We start from the raw sequence: 19947 nt of genomic DNA, 5'->3' as shown, positions 1-19947 counted from the left end.
GTGTAGTAGTAGTGTAGTAGTAGTAGGTAGTAGTAGTAGTAGTGTAGTAGTAGTAGTAGTGTAGTAGTAGTGTAGTAGTAGTGTAGTAGTAGTAGTGTAGTAGTAGTAGTAGTGTAGTAGTAGTAGTGTAGTAGTAGTAGTGTAGTAGTAGTGTAGTAGTAGTAGTGTAGTAGTAGTAGTGTAGTAGTAGTAGTGTAGTAGTAGTGTAGTAGTAGTAGTAGTGTAGTAGTAGTAGTAGTAGTAGTAGTAGTGTAGTAGTAGTAGTGTAGTAGTAGTGTAGTAGTAGTAGTAGTGTAGTAGTAGTAGTGTAGTAGTAGTAGTAGTAGTAGTAGTAGTAGTGTAGTAGTAGTAGTAGTAGTAGTAGTAGTGTAGTAGTAGTGTAGTAGTAGTGTAGTAGTAGTAGTGTAGTAGTAGTAGTGTCAGTAGTAGTGTAGTAGTAGTAGTGTAGTAGTAGTAGTGTAGTAGTAGTAGTGTCAGTAGTAGTGTAGTAGTAGTAGTGTAGTAGTAGTGTAGTAGTAGTAGTATGTAGTAGTAGTGTAGTAGTAGTGTAGTAGTAGAGTAGTAGTAGTAGTAGTAGTAGTGTAGTAGTAGTAGTGTAGTAGTAGTGTAGTAGTAGTAGTGTAGTAGTAGTAGTAGTAGTAGTAGTAGTGTAGTAGTAGTGTAGTAGTAGTAGTGTAGTAGTAGTAGTGTAGTAGTAGTAGTGTAGTAGTGTAGTAGTAGTAGTGTAGTAGTAGTAGTGTAGTAGTAGTAGTGTAGTAGTAGTGTAGTAGTAGTAGTGTAGTAGTAGTAGTGTAGTAGTAGTAGTGTAGTAGTAGTAGTGTAGTAGTAGTGTAGTAGTAGTAGTAGTAGTAGTAGTAGTGTAGTAGTAGTAGTGTAGTAGTAGTAGTAGTAGTAGTAGTAGTAGTGTAGTAGTAGTGTAGTAGTGTAGTAGTAGTGTAGTAGTAGTAGTGTAGTAGTAGTGTAGTAGTAGTAGTGTAGTAGTAGTGTAGTAGTAGTGTAGTAGTAGTAGTGTAGTAGTAGTAGTGTAGTAGTAGTAGTGTAGTAGTAGTAGTGTAGTAGTAGTAGTGTAGTAGTAGTGTAGTAGTAGTAGTAGTGTAGTAGTAGTAGTGTAGTAGTAGTAGTAGTAGTAGTGTAGTAGTAGTGTAGTAGTAGTAGTAGTGTAGTAGTAGTAGTAGTAGTAGTAGTAGTAGTAGTAGTAGTAGTAGTAGTGTAGTAGTAGTAGTAGTGTAGTAGTAGTGTAGTAGTAGTAGTGTAGTAGTAGTAGTGTAGTAGTAGTAGTGTAGTAGTAGTAGTAGTAGTAGTAGTAGTGTAGTAGTAGTAGTGTAGTAGTAGTAGTGTAGTAGTAGTAGTGTAGTAGTAGTAGTCGTAGTAGTAGTGTAGTAGTAGTAGTAGTGTAGTAGTAGTAGTAGTAGTAGTAGTAGTAGTGTAGTAGTAGTAGTAGTAGTAGTAGTAGTAGTAGTAGTAGTAGTAGTAGTGTAGTAGTAGTAGTGTGTAGTAGTAGTAGTAGTAGTAGTAGTAGTAGTAGTGTAGTAGTAGTAGTAGTAGTAGATAGTAGTGTAGTAGTAGTAGTAGTGTAGTAGTAGTAGTGTAGTAGTAGTAGTGTAGTAGTAGTAGTGTAGTAGTAGTAGTGTAGTAGTAGTGTAGTAGTAGTAGTAGTAGTAGTAGTAGTAGTGTAGTAGTAGTAGTGTAGTAGTAGAGTGTAGTAGTAGTGTAGTAGTAGTAGTAGTAGTAGTAGTAGTAGTAGTAGTAGTAGTAGTGTAAGTAGTAGTAGTAGTAGTAGTAGTGTAGTAGTGTAGTAGTGTAGTAGTAGTAGTGTAGTAGTAGTAGTGTAGTAGTAGTAGTAGTGTAGTAGTAGTAGTAGTGTAGTAGTAGTAGTAGTGTAGTAGTAGTAGTGTAGTAGTAGTAGTGTAGTAGTGTAGTAGTGTAGTAGTAGTAGTAGTAGTAGTAGTAGTGTAGTAGTAGTAGTGTAGTAGTAGTAGTAGTGTAGTAGTAGTAGTAGTAGTAGTAGTGTAGTAGTAGTAGTGTAGTAGTAGTAGTAGTAGTAGTAGTAGTAGTAGTAGTGTAGTAGTAGTAGTAGTGTAGTAGTAGTAGTAGTAGTAGTAGTGTAGTAGTAGTAGTGTAGTAGTAGTGTAGTAGTAGTGTAGTAGTGTAGTAGTAGTAGTGTAGTAGTAGTAGTGTAGTAGTAGTAGTGTAGTAGTAGTGTAGTAGTAGTGTAGTAGTAGTAGTAGTAGTAGTAGTAGTAGTAGTAGTAGTAGTAGTGTAGTAGTAGTGTAGTGTAGTAGTAGTGTAGTAGTAGTGTAGTAGTGTAGTAGTAGTAGTAGTAGTAGTAGTAGTGTAGTAGTAGTAGTAGTAGTAGTGTAGTAGTGTAGTAGTAGTAGTGTAGTAGTAGTAGTGTAGTAGTAGTAGTAGTAGTAGTAGTAGTGTAGTAGTAGTAGTAGTGTAGTAGTAGTGTAGTAGTAGTAGTGTAGTAGTAGTAGTAGTGTAGTAGTAGTAGTGTAGTAGTAGTAGTGTAGTAGTAGTGTAGTAGTAGTAGTAGTAGTGTAGTAGTAGTAGTAGTAGTAGTAGTAGTGTAGGTAGTAGTAGTAGTGTAGTAGTAGTAGTAGTGTAGTAGTAGTGTAGTAGTAGTAGTAGTGTAGTAGTAGTGTAGTAGTAGTAGTAGTGTAGTAGTAGTAGTAGTAGTAGTAGTAGTGTAGTAGTAGTAGTAGTAGTAGTAGTAGTAGTAGTAGTTAGTAGTAGTGTAGTAGTAGTAGTAAGTAGTGTAGTAGTAGGTAGTGTAGTAGTAGTAGTGTAGTAGTAGTGTAGTAGTAGTAGTGTAGTAGTAGTAGTGTAGTAGTAGTAGTAGTGTAGTAGTAGTAGTAGTGTAGTAGTAGTGTAGTAGTAGTAGTAGTGTAGTAGTAGTAGTGTAGTAGTAGTAGTAGTGTAGTAGTAGTAGTGTAGTAGTAGTAGTGTAGTAGTAGTAGTAGTGTAGTAGTAGTAGTAGTGTAGTAGTAGTAGTGTAGTAGTAGTGTAGTGTAGTAGTAGTGTAGTAGTAGTAGTGTAGTAGTAGTAGTAGTGTAGTAGTAGTAGTAGTAGTTAGTAGTGTAGTAGTAGTAGTAGTGTAGTAGTAGTGTAGTAGTAGTAGTAGTGTAGTAGTAGTAGTGTAGTAGTAGTAGTGTAGTAGTAGTAGTGTTGTAGTAGTGTAGTAGTAGTAGTGTAGTAGTAGTAGTAGTGTAGTAGTAGTAGTGTTAGTAGTAGTAGTGTAGTAGTAGTAGTAGTGTAGTAGTAGTGTAGTAGTAGTAGTAGTAGTAGTAGTAGTGTAGTAGTAGTAGTAGTAGTAGTAGTAGTAGTAGTAGTTAGTAGTAGTGTAGTAGTAGTAGTAGTAGTAGTAGTAGTAGTGTAGTAGTAGTAGTAGTAGTAGTAGTGTAGTAGTGTAGTAGTAGTAGTAGTAGTAGTAGTAGTAGTGTAGTAGTAGTGTAGTAGTAGTAGTGTAGTAGTAGTAGTAGTGTAGTAGTAGTGTAGTAGTAGTAGTAGTAGTAGTAGTAGTAGTGTAGTAGTAGTAGTGTAGTAGTAGTAGTGTAGTAGTAGTAGTGTAGAGTAGTAGGTGTAGTAGTATGTAGTAGTAGTAGTAGTAGTAGTAGTAGTAGTGTAGTAGTAGTGTAGTAGTAGTGTAGTAGTGTAGTAGTAGTAGTGTAGTAGTAGTAGTGTAGTAGTAGTAGTAGTGTAGTAGTAGTAGTAGTGTAGTAGTAGTGTAGTAGTAGTAGTAGTGTAGTAGTAGTAGTGTAGTAGTAGTAGTGTAGTAGTAGTAGTAGTAGTAGTAGTAGTAGTAGTATGTAGTAGTGGTAGTAGTAGTAGTGTAGTAGTAGTAGTGGTAGTAGTAGTGTAGTAGTAGTAGTGTAGTAGTAGTAGTAGTGTAGTAGTAGTAGTTGTAGTAGTGTAGTAGTAGTAGTGTAGTAGTAGTAGTGTAGTAGTGTAGTAGTAGTAGTGTAGTAGTAGTAGTGTAGTAGTAGTGTAGTGTAGTAGTAGTGTAGGTAGTAGTAGTGTAGTAGTAGTAGTGTAGTAGTAGTAGTAGTGTAGTAGTGTAGTAGTGTAGTAGTAGTGTAGTAGTAGTAGTAGTAGTAGTGTAGTAGTAGTAGTGTAGTAGTAGTAGTGTAGTAGTAGTAGTAGTAGTAGTAGTGTAGTAGTAGGTAGTAGTGTAGTAGTAGTAGTAGTGTAGTAGTAGTAGTGTAGTAGTAGTAGTGTAGTAGTAGTAGTAGTGTAGTAGTAGTAGTTAGTGTAGTAGTGTAGTAGTAGTAGTAGTAGTGTAGTAGTAGTAGGTGTAGTGTAGTAGTGTAGTAGTAGTAGTAGTAGTGTAGTAGTAGTAGTAGTAGTAGTGTAGTAGTAGTAGTGTAGTAGTAGTGTAGTAGTAGTGTAGTAGTAGTAGTAGTGTAGTAGTAGTGTAGTTAGTAGTAGTGTAGTAGTAGTGTAGTAGTAGTGTAGTAGTAGTAGTAGTGTAGTAGTAGTAGTGTAGTAGTAGTAGTAGTGTAGTGTAGTAGTAGTGTAGTAGTAGTAGTAGTAGTGTAGTAGTAGTGTAGTAGTAGTAGTGTAGTAGTAGTAGTAGTGTAGTAGTAGTATAGTAGTAGTAGTAGTAGTAGTAGTAGTGTAGTAGTAGTAGTAGTGTAGTAGTAGTAGTGTAGTAGTAGTAGTAGTGTAGTAGTAGTAGTGTAGTAGTAGTGTAGTAGTGTAGTAGTAGTGTAGTAGTGTAGTAGTTGTGTAGTAGTAGTAGTGTAGTAGTAGTAGTGTAGTAGTAGTGTAGTAGTAGTGTAGTAGTAGTGTAGTAGTAGTAGTAGTAGTGTAGTAGTAGTGTAGTAGTAGTAGTGTAGTAGTTGTAGTGAGTAGTAGTGTAGTAGTAGTGTAGTAGTAGTAGTAGTGTAGTAGTGTAGTAGTAGTGTAGTAGTAGTGTAGTAGTAGTAGTGTAGGTAGTAGTAGTGTAGTAGTAGTAGTGTAGTAGTAGTAGTAGTGTAGTAGTAGTAGTAGTGTAGTAGTAGGTAGTAGTGTAGTAGTAGTAGTGTAGTAGTAGTGTAGTAGTAGTGTAGTAGTAGTAGTAGTAGTGTAGTAGTAGTAGTAGTGTAGTAGTAGTGTAGTAGTAGTAGTAGTGTAGTAGTAGTAGTGTAGTAGTAGTAGTGTAGTAGTGTAGTAGTAGTAGTGTAGTAGTAGTGTAGTAGTAGTAGTGTAGTAGTAGTGTAGTAGTGTAGTAGTAGTGTAGTAGTAGTGTAGTAGTAGTGTAGTAGTAGTAGTGTAGTAGTAGTAGTAGTGTAGTAGTAGTAGTAGTGTAGTAGTAGTGTAGTAGTAGTAGTGTAGTAGTAGTAGTGTAGTAGTAGTAAGTAGTAGTAGTAGTGTAGTAGTAGTGTAGTAGTAGTAGTGTAGTAGTAGTAGTGTAAGTAGTAGTAGTAGTGTAGTAGTAGTGTAGTAGTAGTGTAGTAGTAGTAGTGTAGTAGTAGTGTAGTAGTGTAGTGTAGTAGTAGTGTAGTAGTAGTGTAGTAGTAGTGTAGTAGTAGTGTAGTAGTAGTGTTGTAGTGTAGTGTAGTAGTAGTGTAGTAGTAGTAGTGTAGTAGTAGTAGTAGTGTTAGTAGTAGTAGTGTAGTAGTAGTAGTAGTGTAGTAGTAGTGTAGTAGTAGTAGTAGTGTAGTAGTAGTAGTGTAGTAGTAGTAGTGTAGTAGTAGTAGTGTAGTAGTAGTAGTAGTGTACTAGTAGTAGTGTAGTAGTAGTAGTGTTAGTAGTAGTAGTAGTGTAGTATTAGTAGTGTAGTAGTAGTAGTGTAGTAGTAGTAGTGTAGTAGTAGTAGTGTAGTAGTAGTAGTGTAGTAGTAGTAGTAGTGTAGTAGTAGTAGTGTAGTAGTAGTAGTAGTAGTGTAGTAGTAGTAGTGTAGTAGTAGTAGTGTAGTAGTAGTAGTAGTGTAGTAGTAGTAGTGTAGTAGTAGTGTAGTAGTAGTAGTGTAGTAGTAGTAGTGTAGTAGTAGTGTAGTAGTAGTAGTGTAGTGTAGTAGGTGTAGTAGTAGTAGTGTAGTAGTAGTGTAGTAGTAGTAGTGTAGTAGTAGTAGTAGTGTAGTAGTAGTAGTGTAGTAGTAGTGTAGTAGTAGTAGTAGTGTAGTAGTAGTAGTGGTAGTAGTAGTGTAGTAGTAGTGTAGTAGTAGTGTAGTAGTAGTAGTAGTGTAGTAGTAGTAGTAGTTGTAGTAGTAGTGTAGTAGTAGTAGTAGTGTAGTAGTAGTAGTAGTGTAGTAGTAGTTGTAGTAGTAGTAGTAGTGTAGTAGTAGTAGTAGTGTAGTAGTAGTAGTAGTGTAGTAGTAGTGTAGTAGTAGTAGTAGTGTAGTAGTAGTAGTAGTGTAGTAGTAGTAGTAGTGTAGTAGTAGTAGTGTAGTAGTAGTGTAGTAGTAGTAGTGTAGTAGTAGTGTGTAGTAGTAGTAGTGTAGTAGTAGTAGTGTAGTAGTAGTAGTAGTGTAGTAGTAGTGTAGTAGTAGTAGTAGTGTAGTAGTAGTAGTGTAGTAGTAGTAGTGTAGTAGTAGTAGTAGTGTAGTAGTAGTAGTAGTGTAGTAGTAGTAGTGTAGTAGTAGTGTAGTAGTAGTAGTGTAGTAGTAGTGTAGTAGTAGTAGTAGTGTAGTAGTAGTAGTGTAGTAGTAGTGTAGTAGTAGTGTAGTAGTAGTAGTAGTGTAGTAGTAGTGTAGTAGTGTAGTAGTAGTAGTAGTGTAGTAGTAGTGTAGTAGTAGTAGTAGTGTAGTAGTAGTAGTGTAGTAGTAGTTGTAGCAGTAGTGTAGTAGTAGTAGTGTGTAGTAGTAGTAGTGTAGTAGTAGTGTAGTAGTAGTAGTGTAGTAGTGTGTAGTAGTAGTAGTGTAGCAGTAGTAGTAGTAGTGTAGTAGTGTAGTAGTAGTAGTGTAGTAGTAGTGTAGTAGTAGTAGTGTAGTAGTAGTGTAGTAGTGTAGTAGTAGTGTAGTAGTAGTAGTGTAGTAGTAGTGTAGTAGTAGTAGTAGTAGTGTAGTAGTGTAGTAGTAGTGTAGTAGTAGTAGTAGTGTAGTAGTAGTGTAGTAGTAGTAGTGTAGTAGTAGTAGTGTAGTAGTAGTATAGTAGTAGTAGTAGTGTAGTAGTAAGTAGTAGTAGTAGTGTAGTAGTAGTAGTAGTAGGTAGTAGTAGTAGTAGTAGTGTAGTAGTAGTGTAGTAGTAGTAGTGTAGTAGTAGTGTAGTAGTGTAGTAGTAGTGTAGTAGTAGTAGTGTAGTAGTAAGTGTAGTAGTAGTAGTAGTAGTAGTAGTAGTAGTAGTAGTAGTAGTGTAGTAGTAGTAGTGTAGTAGTAGTTGTAGTAGTAGTAGTGTAGTAGTAGTAGTAGTAGTAGTAGTAGTGTAGTAGTAGTAGTAGTGTAGTAGTAGTAGTGTAGTAGTAGTAGTGTAGTAGTAGTAGTAGTAGTAGTAGTAGTAGTAGTGTCAGTAGTAGTAGTAGTGTAAGTAGTAGTAGTGTAGTAGTAGTAGTGTAGTAGTAGTGTAGTAGTAGTAGTAGTGTAGTAGTAGTAGTAGTGTAGTAGTAGTAGTAGTGTAGTAGTAGTAGTGTAGTAGTAGTAGTGTAGTAGTAGTGGTGTAGTAGTAGTGTAGTAGTAGTGTAGTAGTAGTAGTAGTGTAGTAGTAGTAGTGTAGTAGTAGTAGTAGTGTAGTAGTAGTAGTAGTGTAGTAGTAGTAGTAGTGTAGTAGTAGTAGTGTAGTAGTAGTAGTGTAGTAGTAGTGTAGTAGTAGGTAGTAGTAGTAGTAGTGTAGTAGTAGTGTAGTAGTGTAGTAGTAGTAGTAGTGTAGTAGTAGTAGTGTAGTAGTAGTAGTAGTAGTGTAGTAGTAGTAGTGTAGTAGTAGTGTAGTAGTAGTAGTGTAGTAAGTAGTGTAGTAGTAGTAGTGTAGTAGTAGTAGTAGTAGAGTAGTAGTAGTAGTGTAGTAGTAGTGTAGTAGTAGTAGTGTAGTAGTAGTGTAGTAGTAGTAGTGTAGTAGTAGTAGTAGTGTAGTAGTAGTAGTAGTGTAGTAGTAGTAGTGTAGTAGTAGTAGTGTAGTAGTAGTGTAGTAGTGTAGTAGAGTAGTGTAGTAGTAGTGTAGTAGTAGTGTAGTAGTAGTAGTGTAGTAGTAGTGTAGTAGTAGTAGTGTAGTAGTAGTAGTGTAGTAGTAGTAGTAGTGTAGTAGTGTAGTAGTAGTAGTGTAGTAGTTGTAGTGTAGTAGTAGTAGTGTAGTAGTAGTAGTGTAGTAGTAGTAGTGTAGTAGTAGTAGGTAGTGTAGTAGTAGTAGTAGTGTAGTAGTAGTGTAGTAGTAGTAGTGTAGTAGTAGTAGTGTAGTAGTAGTAGTGTAGTAGTAGTAGTGTAGTAGTAGTAGTAAGTGTAGTAGTAGTAGTAGTAGTGTAGTAGTAGTGTAGTAGTAGTAGTAGTGTAGTAGTAGTAGTAGTGTAGTAGTAGTAGTGTAGTAGTAGTAGTAGTGTAGTAGTAGTAGTAGTGTAGTAGTAGTAGTGTAGTAGTAGTAGTGTAGTAGTAGTAGTAGTGGCAGTAGTAGTAGTGTAGTAGTAGTAGTGTAGTAGTAGTAGTGTAGTAGTAGTAGTGTAGTAGTAGTAGTGTAGTAGTAGTGTAGTAGTAGTGTAGTAGTAGTAGTGTAGTAGTAGTAGTGTAGTAGTAGTGTAGTAGTAGTAGTAGTGTAGTAGTAGTGTAGTAGTAGTAGTGTAGTAGTAGTGTAGTAGTAGTAGTGTAGTAGTAGTGTAGTAGTAGTAGTGTAGTAGTAGTAGTGTAGTAGTAGTAGTGTAGTAGTAGTAGTGTAGTAGTAGTAGTAGTGTAGTAGTAGTAGTGTAGTAGTAGTAGTGTAGTAGTGTAGTAGTAGTAGTAGTGTAGTAGTAGTAGTAGTAGTGTAGTAGTAGTAGTGTAGTAGTAGTGTAGTAGTAGTGTAGTAGTAGTAGTAGTGTAGTAGTAGTAGTGTAGTAGTAGTGTAGTAGTAGTAGTGTAGTAGTAGTAGTAGTGTAGTAGTAGTAGTGTAGTAGTAGTAGTAGTGTAGTAGTAGTAGTGTAGTAGTAGTGTAGTAGTAGTGTAGTAGTAGTAGTAGTGTAGTAGTGTAGTAGTAGTAGTGTAGTAAGTAGTGTAGTAGTAGTAGTGTAGTAGTAGTAGTGTAGTAGTAGTAGTGTAGTAGTAGTAGTGTAGTAGTAGTGTAGTAGTAGTAGTGTAGTAGTAGTGTAAGTAGTAGTAGTGTAGTAGTAGTAGTAGTGTAGTAGTGTAGTAGTAGTAGTGTAGTAGTAGTGTAGTAGTAGTAGTGTAGTAGTGTAGTAGTAGTAGTGTAGTAGTAGTGTAGTAGTAGTAGTGTAGTAGTAGTAGTAGTGTAGTAGTAGTGTAGTAGTAGTGTAGTAGTAGTAGTAGTGTAGTAGTAGTAGTAGTGTAGTAGTAGTGTAGTAGTAGTAGTGTAGTAGTAGTAGTGTAGTAGTGTAGTAGTAGTGTAGTAGTAGTGTAGTAGTAGTAGTGTAGTAGTAGTGTAGTAGTAGTAGTGTAGTAGTAGTAGTGTAGTAGTAGTAGTAGTGTAGTAGTAGTAGTGTAGTAGTAGTGTAGTAGTAGTAGTGTAGTAGTAGTAGTGTAGTAGTAGTAGTAGTGTAGTAGTAGTAGTGTAGTAGTAGTAGTAGTGTAGTAGTAGTAGTGTAGTAGTAGTGTAGTAGTAGTAGTGTAGTAGTAGTAGTGTAGTAGTAGTAGTTAGTAGTAGTGTAGTAGTAGTAGTGTAGTAGTAGTAGTAGTGTAGTAGTAGTGTACGTAGTAGTGTAGTAGTGTAGTAGTAGTAGTAGTGTAGTAGTAGTGTAGTAGTAGTAGTGTAGTAGTGTAGTAGTAGTAGTGTAGTAGTAGTAGTGTAGTAGTAGTAGTGTAGTAGTAGTAGTGTAGTAGTAGTAGTAGTGTAGTAGTAGTAGTGTAGTAGTAGTAGTGTAGTAGTAGTAGTGTGTTAATAGTGAGTGAGTGAGTGGATGGGTGAGTGGGTGAGTGAGTGGGTGAGTGTGTGAGTGAGTGGATGAGTGGATGAGTGAGTGAGTGGGTGAGTGGGCGAGTGAGTGAGCGTGCGAGCGTGCGGTTGAGCGGTTGAGCGGGTGAGTGGGTGAGTGGGTGAGTGGGTGAGTGGGTGAGGCGAAGCGTGCGGTTGAGCGTTGGTTGGGTGAGTGGGTGAGTGGGTGAGTGGATGGGTGAGTGGGTGGGTGAGTGAGTGGGTGAGCGAGTGGGTGAACGAGTGGGTGAGTGAGTGGCTGGGTGAGTGAGTGGGTGGGTGAGCGAGCGAGTGAGCGAGCGAGCGTGCGGTTGAGCGGTTGAGTGGGTGAGTGGGTGGAGCGGGTGAGTGGGTGAGTGGGTGAGCGAGCGGGTGAGCGTGCGCTCACCTCTGGGCGCACGTTGTAGTTGCGGCTCCTGATGAGTGCAGACAGCAGTTTGACGACGGTGAGCGACGCGTCGCCCACTTGCGGTCAACTCGGAACAGCTCAGCCACAGCCTCGCAGCACTGACTCGCCACCTACTCACCACACACAACACCCCCAACTCACTCACCACCTACTCACCAACTCACTCACCTACTCACCCACTCACTCACCAACTCACCAACCTCACCTACTCGCTCACCAACTCGCTCACGCAACTCACTCACCTACTCGCTCACCTACTCACCAAACTCACTCACCAACTCAACTCACCTACTCACTCACCTACTCACCAACTCACTCACCAACTCACTCACCAACTCACTCACCTACTCACTCACCAACTCACTCACCTACTCGCTCACCTACTCGCTCACCAACTCGCTCACCAACTCACTCACCAACTCACTCACCAACTCACTCACCAACTCACTCACCTACTCACTCACCAACTCGCTCACCAACTCGCTCACCTACTCGCTCACCTACTCACTCACCTACTCACCAACTCACTCACCTACTCACTCACCCTACTCACCAACTCACTCACCAACTCACTCACCAACTCACTCACCTACTCACTCACCAACTCACTCACCTACTCGCTCACCTACTCGCTCACACCAACTCGCTCACCAACTCACTCACCAACTCACTCACCAACTCACTCACCAACTCACTCACCTACTCACTCACCTACTCACTCACCTACTCACTCACCAACTCACTCACCTACTCGCTCACCTACTCGCTCACCAACTCGCTCACCAACTCACTCACCAACTCACTCACCAACTCACTCACCTACTCACTCACCTACTCGCTCACCAACTCGCTCACCAACTCGCTCACCAACTCACTCACCAACTCACTCACCAACTCACTCACCAACTCACCAACTCACTCACCAACTCACCTACTCACTCACCTACTCACCCACTCACTCACCAACTCACCTACTCACCTACTCACTCACCAACTCACTCACCTACTCACCCACTCACTCACCAACTCACCTACTCACCAACTCACTCACCAACTCACCTACTCACCTACTCACTCACCAACTCACTCACCTACTCACTCACCTACTCACCTACTCACTCACCTACTCACTCACCTACTCACTCACTCACTCACCTACTCACTCACCTACTCACTCACCAACTCGCTCACCAACTCGCTCACCAACTCACTCACCAACTCACTCACCAACTCACTCACCAACTCACCAACTCACCTACTCACTCACCTACTCACTCACCTACTCACCCACTCACTCACCAACTCACCTACTCACCTACTCACTCACCAACTCACTCACCTACTCACCCACTCACTCACCAACTCACCTACTCACCTACTCACTCACCAACTCACCTACTCACTCACCTACTCACTCACCTACTCACCCACTCACTCACCAACTCACCTACTCACCTACTCACTCACCAACTCACTCACCTACTCGCTCACCAACTCACTCACCTACTCGCTCACCAACTCGCTCACCTACTCGCTCACCAACTCACTCACCAACTCACTCACCTACTCACTCACCTACTCACCCACTCACTCACCAACTCACCTACTCACCTACGCACTCACCAACTCACTCACCTACTCGCTCACCAACTCACTCACCTACTCGCTCACCAACTCACTCACCAACTCACTCACCTACTCGCTCACCAACTCGCTCACCTACTCGCTCACCAACTCACTCACCAACTCACTCACCAACTCACTCACCAACTCACTCACCAACTCACTCACCTACTCACCAACTCACTCACCAACTCGCTCACCAACTCGCTCACCAACTCGCTCACCTACTCGCTCACCAACTCACTCACCAACTCACTCACCTACTCACCAACTCACTCACCAACTCACTCACCAACTCACTCACCTACTCACTCACCTACTCACTCACCTACTCGCTCACCTACTCGCTCACCTACTCGCTCACCAACTCGCTCACCTACTCGCTCACCTACTCGCTCACCAACTCACTCACCTACTCACTCACCTACTCACTCACCTACTCACTCACCTACTCGCTCACCAACTCGCTCACCAACTCACTCACCTACTCACTCACCTACTCACTCACCTACTCGCTCACCAACTCACTCACCAACTCACTCACCTACTCACTCACCTACTCACTCACCAACTCGCTCACCAACTCACTCACCAACTCACTCACCTACTCACCAACTCACTCACTCACCTACTCACTCACCTACTCGCTCACCAACTCGCTCACCTACTCGCTCACCAACTCACTCACCTACTCACTCACCTACTCGCTCACCAACTCACTCACCTACTCACTCACCAACTCACTCACCTACTCACTCACCTACTCACTCACCAACTCGCTCACCAACTCACTCACCTACTCGCTCACCAACTCACTCACCAACTCACTCACCTACTCACTCACCTACTCACTCACCAACTCGCTCACCAACTCACTCACCAACTCACTCACCAACTCACTCACCAACTGACCTACTCACCTACTCACTCACCTACTCACTCACCTACTCACTCACCTACTCACTCACCAACTCGCTTACCAACTCACTCACCTACTCACTCACCTACTCACCTACTCGCTCACCAACTCGCTCACCTACTCGCTCACCAACTCGCTCACCTACTCGCTCACCAACTCACTCACCAACTCACTCACCAACTGACCTACTCACCTACTCACTCACCTACTCACTCACCTACTCGCTCACCTACTCGCTCACCAACTCACTCACCAACTCACTCACCAACTGACCTACTCACCTACTCACTCACCTACTCACTCACCTACTCACTCACCTACTCACTCACCTACTCGCTCATCTACTCGCTCACCAACTCACTCACCTACTCGCTCACCAACTCGCTCACCTACTCACTCACCAACTCACTCACCAACTCACTCACCTACTCGCTCACCAACTCGCTCACCTACTCACTCACCTACTCACTCACCTACTCACTCACCAACTCACTCACCTACTCGCTCACCAACTCACTCACCTACTCACTCACCTACTCGCTCACCAACTCACTCACCTACTCACTCACCTACTCACTCACCAACTCACTCACCTACTCGCTCACCAACTCACTCACCTACTCGCTCACCAACTCGCTCACCTACTCGCTCACCAACTCGCTCACCAACTCACTCACCTACTCACTCACCTACTCACTCACCTACTCACTCACCTACTCACCAACTCACTCACCTACTCACCAACTCACTCACCAACTCACCAACTCACCTACTCACTCACCTACTCGCTCACCAACTCACTCACCTACTCGCTCACCTACTCACTCACCAACTCACCAACTCACTCACCAACTCACTCACCAACTCACTCACCAACTCACTCACCAACTCACTCACCTACTCGCTCACCAACTCACTCACCAACTCACTCACCAACTCACTCACCAACTCACTCACCAACTCACTCACCTACTCGCTCACCTACTCACTCACCTACTCACTCACCTACTCACCTACTCACTCACCAACTCACTCACCTACTCACCAACTCACTCACCAACTCACTCACCAACTCACTCACCTACTCGCTCACCTACTCACTCACCTACTCACCTACTCACTCACCAACTCACTCACCTACTCACTCACCTACTCACTCACCTACTCACTCACCTACTCACCTACTCACTCACCAACTCACTCACCTACTCACCTACTCACCTACTCACTCACCAACTCGCTCACCTACTCACTCACCAACTCGCTCACCTACTCACTCACCAACTCACTCACCAACTCACCTACTCACCTACTCACTCACCAACTCGCTCACCTATTCACTCACCAACTCGCTCACCAACTCACTCACCTACTCACTCACCAACTCGCTCACCAACTCGCTCACCAACTCGCTCACCAACTCACTCACCAACTCACTCACCTACTCACTCACCTACTCACTCACCAACTCACTCACCAACTCACTCACCTACTCACCAACTCACTCACCTACTCACTCACCAACTCACTCACCTACTCACCAACTCACTCACCTACTCACTCACCTACTCACTCACCAACTCACTCACCAACTCACTCACCTACTCACCAACTCACTCACCAACTCGCTCACCTACTCGCTCACCAACTCACTCACCAACTCACTCACCTACTCACCAACTCACTCACCAACTCACTCACCAACTCACTCACCTACTCACTCACCTACTCACTCACCTACTCACTCACCTACTCGCTCACCTACTCGCTCACCAACTCACTCACCTACTCGCTCACCTACTCGCTCACCAACTCACTCACCTACTCACTCACCTACTCACTCACCTACTCACTCACCAACTCACTCACCTACTCGCTCACCAACTCGCTCACCAACTCACTCACCTACTCACTCACCTACTCACTCACCTACTCGCTCACCAACTCACTCACCAACTCACTCACCTACTCACTCACCTACTCACTCACCAACTCGCTCACCAACTCACTCACCAACTCACTCACCTACTCACCAACTCACTCACTCACCTACTCACTCACCTACTCGCTCACCAACTCGCTCACCTACTCGCTCACCAACTCACTCACCTACTCACTCACCTACTCGCTCACCAACTCACTCACCTACTCACTCACCAACTCACTCACCTACTCACTCACCTACTCACTCACCAACTCGCTCACCAACTCACTCACCTACTCGCTCACCAACTCACTCACCAACTCACTCACCTACTCACTCACCTACTCACTCACCAACTCGCTCACCAACTCACTCACCAACTCACTCACCAACTCACTCACCAACTGACCTACTCACCTACTCACTCACCTACTCACTCACCTACTCACTCACCTACTCACTCACCAACTCGCTTACCAACTCACTCACCTACTCACTCACCTACTCACCTACTCGCTCACCAACTCGCTCACCTACTCGCTCACCAACTCGCTCACCTACTCGCTCACCAACTCACTCACCAACTCACTCACCAACTGACCTACTCACCTACTCACTCACCTACTCACTCACCTACTCGCTCACCTACTCGCTCACCAACTCACTCACCAACTCACTCACCAACTGACCTACTCACCTACTCACTCACCTACTCACTCACCTACTCACTCACCTACTCACTCACCTACTCGCTCATCTACTCGCTCACCAACTCACTCACCTACTCGCTCACCAACTCGCTCACCTACTCACTCACCAACTCACTCACCAACTCACTCACCTACTCGCTCACCAACTCGCTCACCTACTCACTCACCTACTCACTCACCTACTCACTCACCAACTCACTCACCTACTCGCTCACCAACTCACTCACCTACTCACTCACCTACTCGCTCACCAACTCACTCACCTACTCACTCACCTACTCACTCACCAACTCACTCACCTACTCGCTCACCAACTCACTCACCTACTCGCTCACCAACTCGCTCACCTACTCGCTCACCAACTCGCTCACCAACTCACTCACCTACTCACTCACCTACTCACTCACCTACTCACTCACCTACTCACCAACTCACTCACCTACTCACCAACTCACTCACCAACTCACCAACTCACCTACTCACTCACCTACTCGCTCACCAACTCACTCACCTACTCGCTCACCTACTCACTCACCAACTCACCAACTCACTCACCAACTCACTCACCAACTCACTCACCAACTCACTCACCAACTCACTCACCTACTCGCTCACCAACTCACTCACCAACTCACTCACCAACTCACTCACCAACTCACTCACCAACTCACTCACCTACTCGCTCACCTACTCACTCACCTACTCACTCACCTACTCACCTACTCACTCACCAACTCACTCACCTACTCACCAACTCACTCACCAACTCACTCACCAACTCACTCACCTACTCGCTCACCTACTCACTCACCTACTCACCTACTCACTCACCAACTCACTCACCTACTCACTCACCTACTCACTCACCTACTCACTCACCTACTCACCTACTCACTCACCAACTCACTCACCTACTCACCTACTCACCTACTCACTCACCAACTCGCTCACCTACTCACTCACCAACTCGCTCACCTACTCACTCACCAACTCACTCACCAACTCACCTACTCACCTACTCACTCACCAACTCGCTCACCTATTCACTCACCAACTCGCTCACCAACTCACTCACCTACTCACTCACCAACTCGCTCACCAACTCGCTCACCAACTCGCTCACCAACTCACTCACCAACTCACTCACCTACTCACTCACCTACTCACTCACCAACTCACTCACCAACTCACTCACCTACTCACCAACTCACTCACCTACTCACTCACCAACTCACTCACCAACTCACTCACCTACTCACCAACTCACTCACCAACTCGCTCACCAACTCGCTCACCAACTCGCTCACCTACTCGCTCACCAACTCACTCACCAACTCACTCACCTACTCACTCACCTACTCACTCACCTACTCACTCACCAACTCACTCACCTACTCACTCACCTACTCGCTCACCAACTCACTCACCTACTCACTCACCTACTCACTCACTTACTCACTCACCAACTCACTCACCTACTCGCTCACCTACTCGCTCACCAACTCACTCACCTACTCACTCACCTACTCGCTCACCTACTCACTCACCTACTCACTCACCTACTCACTCACCTACTCACTCACCAACTCACTCACCTACTCACTCACCAACTCGCTCACCAACTCACTCACCAACTCACTCACCTACTCACCAACTCACTCACCTACTCACTCACCAACTCACTCACCAACTGACCTACTCACCTACTCACTCACCTACTCACTCACCTACTCGCTCACCTACTCACCTACTCGCTCACCAACTCGCTCACCTACTCGCTCACCAACTCGCTCACCTACTCGCTCACCAACTCACTCACCAACTGACCTACTCACCTACTCACTCACCTACTCACTCACCTACTCGCTCACCTACTCACCTACTCACTCACCTACTCACTCACCTACTCGCTCACCAACTCGCTCACCTACTCGCTCACCAACTCACTCACCAACTCACTCACCAACTCACTCACCTACTCACTCACCTACTCGCTCACCAACTCGCTCACCTACTCACTCACCTACTCGCTCACCAACTCACTCACCTACTCACTCACCAACTCACTCACCTACTCACTCACCAACTCACTCACCTACTCGCTCACCAACTCACTCACCTACTCGCTCACCAACTCGCTCACCTACTCGCTCACCAACTCGCTCACCAACTCACTCACCTACTCACTCACCTACTCACTCACCTACTCACCAACTCACTCACCTACTCACCAACTCACTCACCAACTCACCAACTCACCTACTCACTCACCAACTCGCTCACCTATTCACTCACCAACTCACTCACCTACTCACTCACCAACTCGCTCACCAACTCGCTCACCAACTCGCTCACCAACTCGCTCACCAACTCGCTCACCAACTCACTCACCTACTCACTCACCAACTCACTCACCAACTCACTCACCTACTCACCAACTCACTCACCTACTCACTCACCAACTCACTCACCAACTCACTCACCTACTCACCAACTCACTCACCAACTCGCTCACCAACTCGCTCACCAACTCGCTCACCAACTCGCTCACCTACTCGCTCACCAACTCACTCACCAACTCACTCACCTACTCACCAACTCACTCACCAACTCACTCACCAACTCACTCACCTACTCACTCACCTACTCACTCACCTACTCACCAACTCACTCACCAACTCACTCACCAACTCACTCACCAACTCACTCACCAACTCACTCACCAACTCACTCACCTACTCACTCACCAACTCACTCACCAACTCACTCACCTACTCACCAACTCACTCACCAACTCGCTCACCAACTCACTCACCAACTCACTCACCAACTCACTCACCAACTCACTCACCTACTCACTCACCAACTCACTCACCAACTCACTCACCTACTCACCAACTCGCTCACCAACTCGCTCACCTACTCACCAACTCGCTCACCAACTCGCTCACCAACTCGCTCACCCACTCGCTCACCAACTCACTCACCAACTCACTCACCTACTCACTCACCTACTCACCAACTCACTCACCAACTCGCTCACCAACTCACTCACCAACTCACTCACCAACTCACTCACCAACTCACTCACCTACTCACTCACCAACTCACTCACCAACTCACTCACCTACTCACCAACTCACTCACCAACTCACTCACCTACTCACCCACTCACTCACCAACTCGCTCACCAACTCGCTCACCAACTCGCTCACCTACTCGCTCACCAACTCACTCACCAACTCACTCACCTACTCACCAACTCACTCACCAACTCACTCACCAACTCACTCACCAACTCACTCACCAACTCACTCACCTACTCACTCACCAACTCACTCACCTACTCGCTCACCTACTCGCTCACCAACTCGCTCACCAACTCACTCACCTACTCACTCACCTACTCGCTCACCAACTCGCTCACCAACTCACTCACCTACTCACTCACCTACTCACTCACCTACTCGCTCACCAACTCACTCACCAACTCACTCACCTACTCACTCACCAACTCGCTCACCAACTCACTCACCAACTCACTCACCTACTCACCAACTCACTCACCTACTCACTCACCAACTCACTCACCAACTGACCTACTCACCTACTCACTCACCTACTCGCTCACCTACTCACCTACTCGCTCACCAACTCGCTCACCAACTCACTCACCTACTCACTCACCAACTCACCAACTCACTCACCAACTCACCAACTCACTCACCAACTCACCAACTCACTCACCAACTCACCAAATCACTCACCTACTCACTCACCAACTCACCAACTCACTCACCAACTCACCAAATCACTCACCTACTCACTCACCAACTCACTCACCAACTGACCTACTCACCTACTCACTCACCTACTCACTCACCAACTCGCTCACCAACTCGCTCACCTACTCACCTACTCACTCACCTACTCACTCACCTACTCGCTCACCAACTCACTCACCTACTCACTCACCTACTCACTCACCTACTCGCTCACCAACTCACTCACCTACTCACTCACCTACTCACTCACCAACTCGCTCACCAACTCGCTCACCAACTCACTCACCTACTCACTCACCAACTCACCAACTCACTCACCAACTCACCAACTCACTCACCAACTCACCAACTCACTCACCAACTCACCAAATCACTCACCTACTCACTCACCTACTCACCTACTCACCACCTACTCACCACCTACTCACCACCTACTCACCACACACAACAACATGACCAACTAACTACTCACCACACACACCAACAACATGACTCACTAACTACTCACTAACTACTCACTAACTACTCACCACACACAGACACACACACACTCCCACACACACACACTCCCACACACACACCCACCCACACTCACACACACACCCCCACACACAC

At 44.2% G+C, this 19947-nt stretch overlaps 1 protein-coding gene across 1 annotated transcript in view; it reads right to left on the bottom strand.

The window, feature by feature from the left end:
* Positions 1-10344: 10344 nt before the first annotated feature.
* The window catches only part of LOC144954207 (nucleolar complex protein 3 homolog), a gene marked incomplete at its 3' end in the record, with an annotated part of 32434 nt that continues 22831 nt past the window's right edge, over positions 10345-19947 (bottom strand). Inside the window, 2 exon segments of the mRNA XM_078884761.1 lie at positions 10345-10428; positions 10431-10481. Coding sequence (XP_078740887.1) covers positions 10345-10428; positions 10431-10481 — 135 coding nt within the window.

This window comes from Lampetra fluviatilis, unplaced genomic scaffold, assembly GCF_964198595.1.
Source record: "Lampetra fluviatilis unplaced genomic scaffold, kcLamFluv1.1 SCAFFOLD_674, whole genome shotgun sequence".
NCBI classification, from domain to species: domain Eukaryota; kingdom Metazoa; phylum Chordata; class Hyperoartia; order Petromyzontiformes; family Petromyzontidae; genus Lampetra; species Lampetra fluviatilis.
Note: the sequence above shows the minus strand (reverse complement) of the source record. Positions and strands in the feature narration are given on the sequence as shown.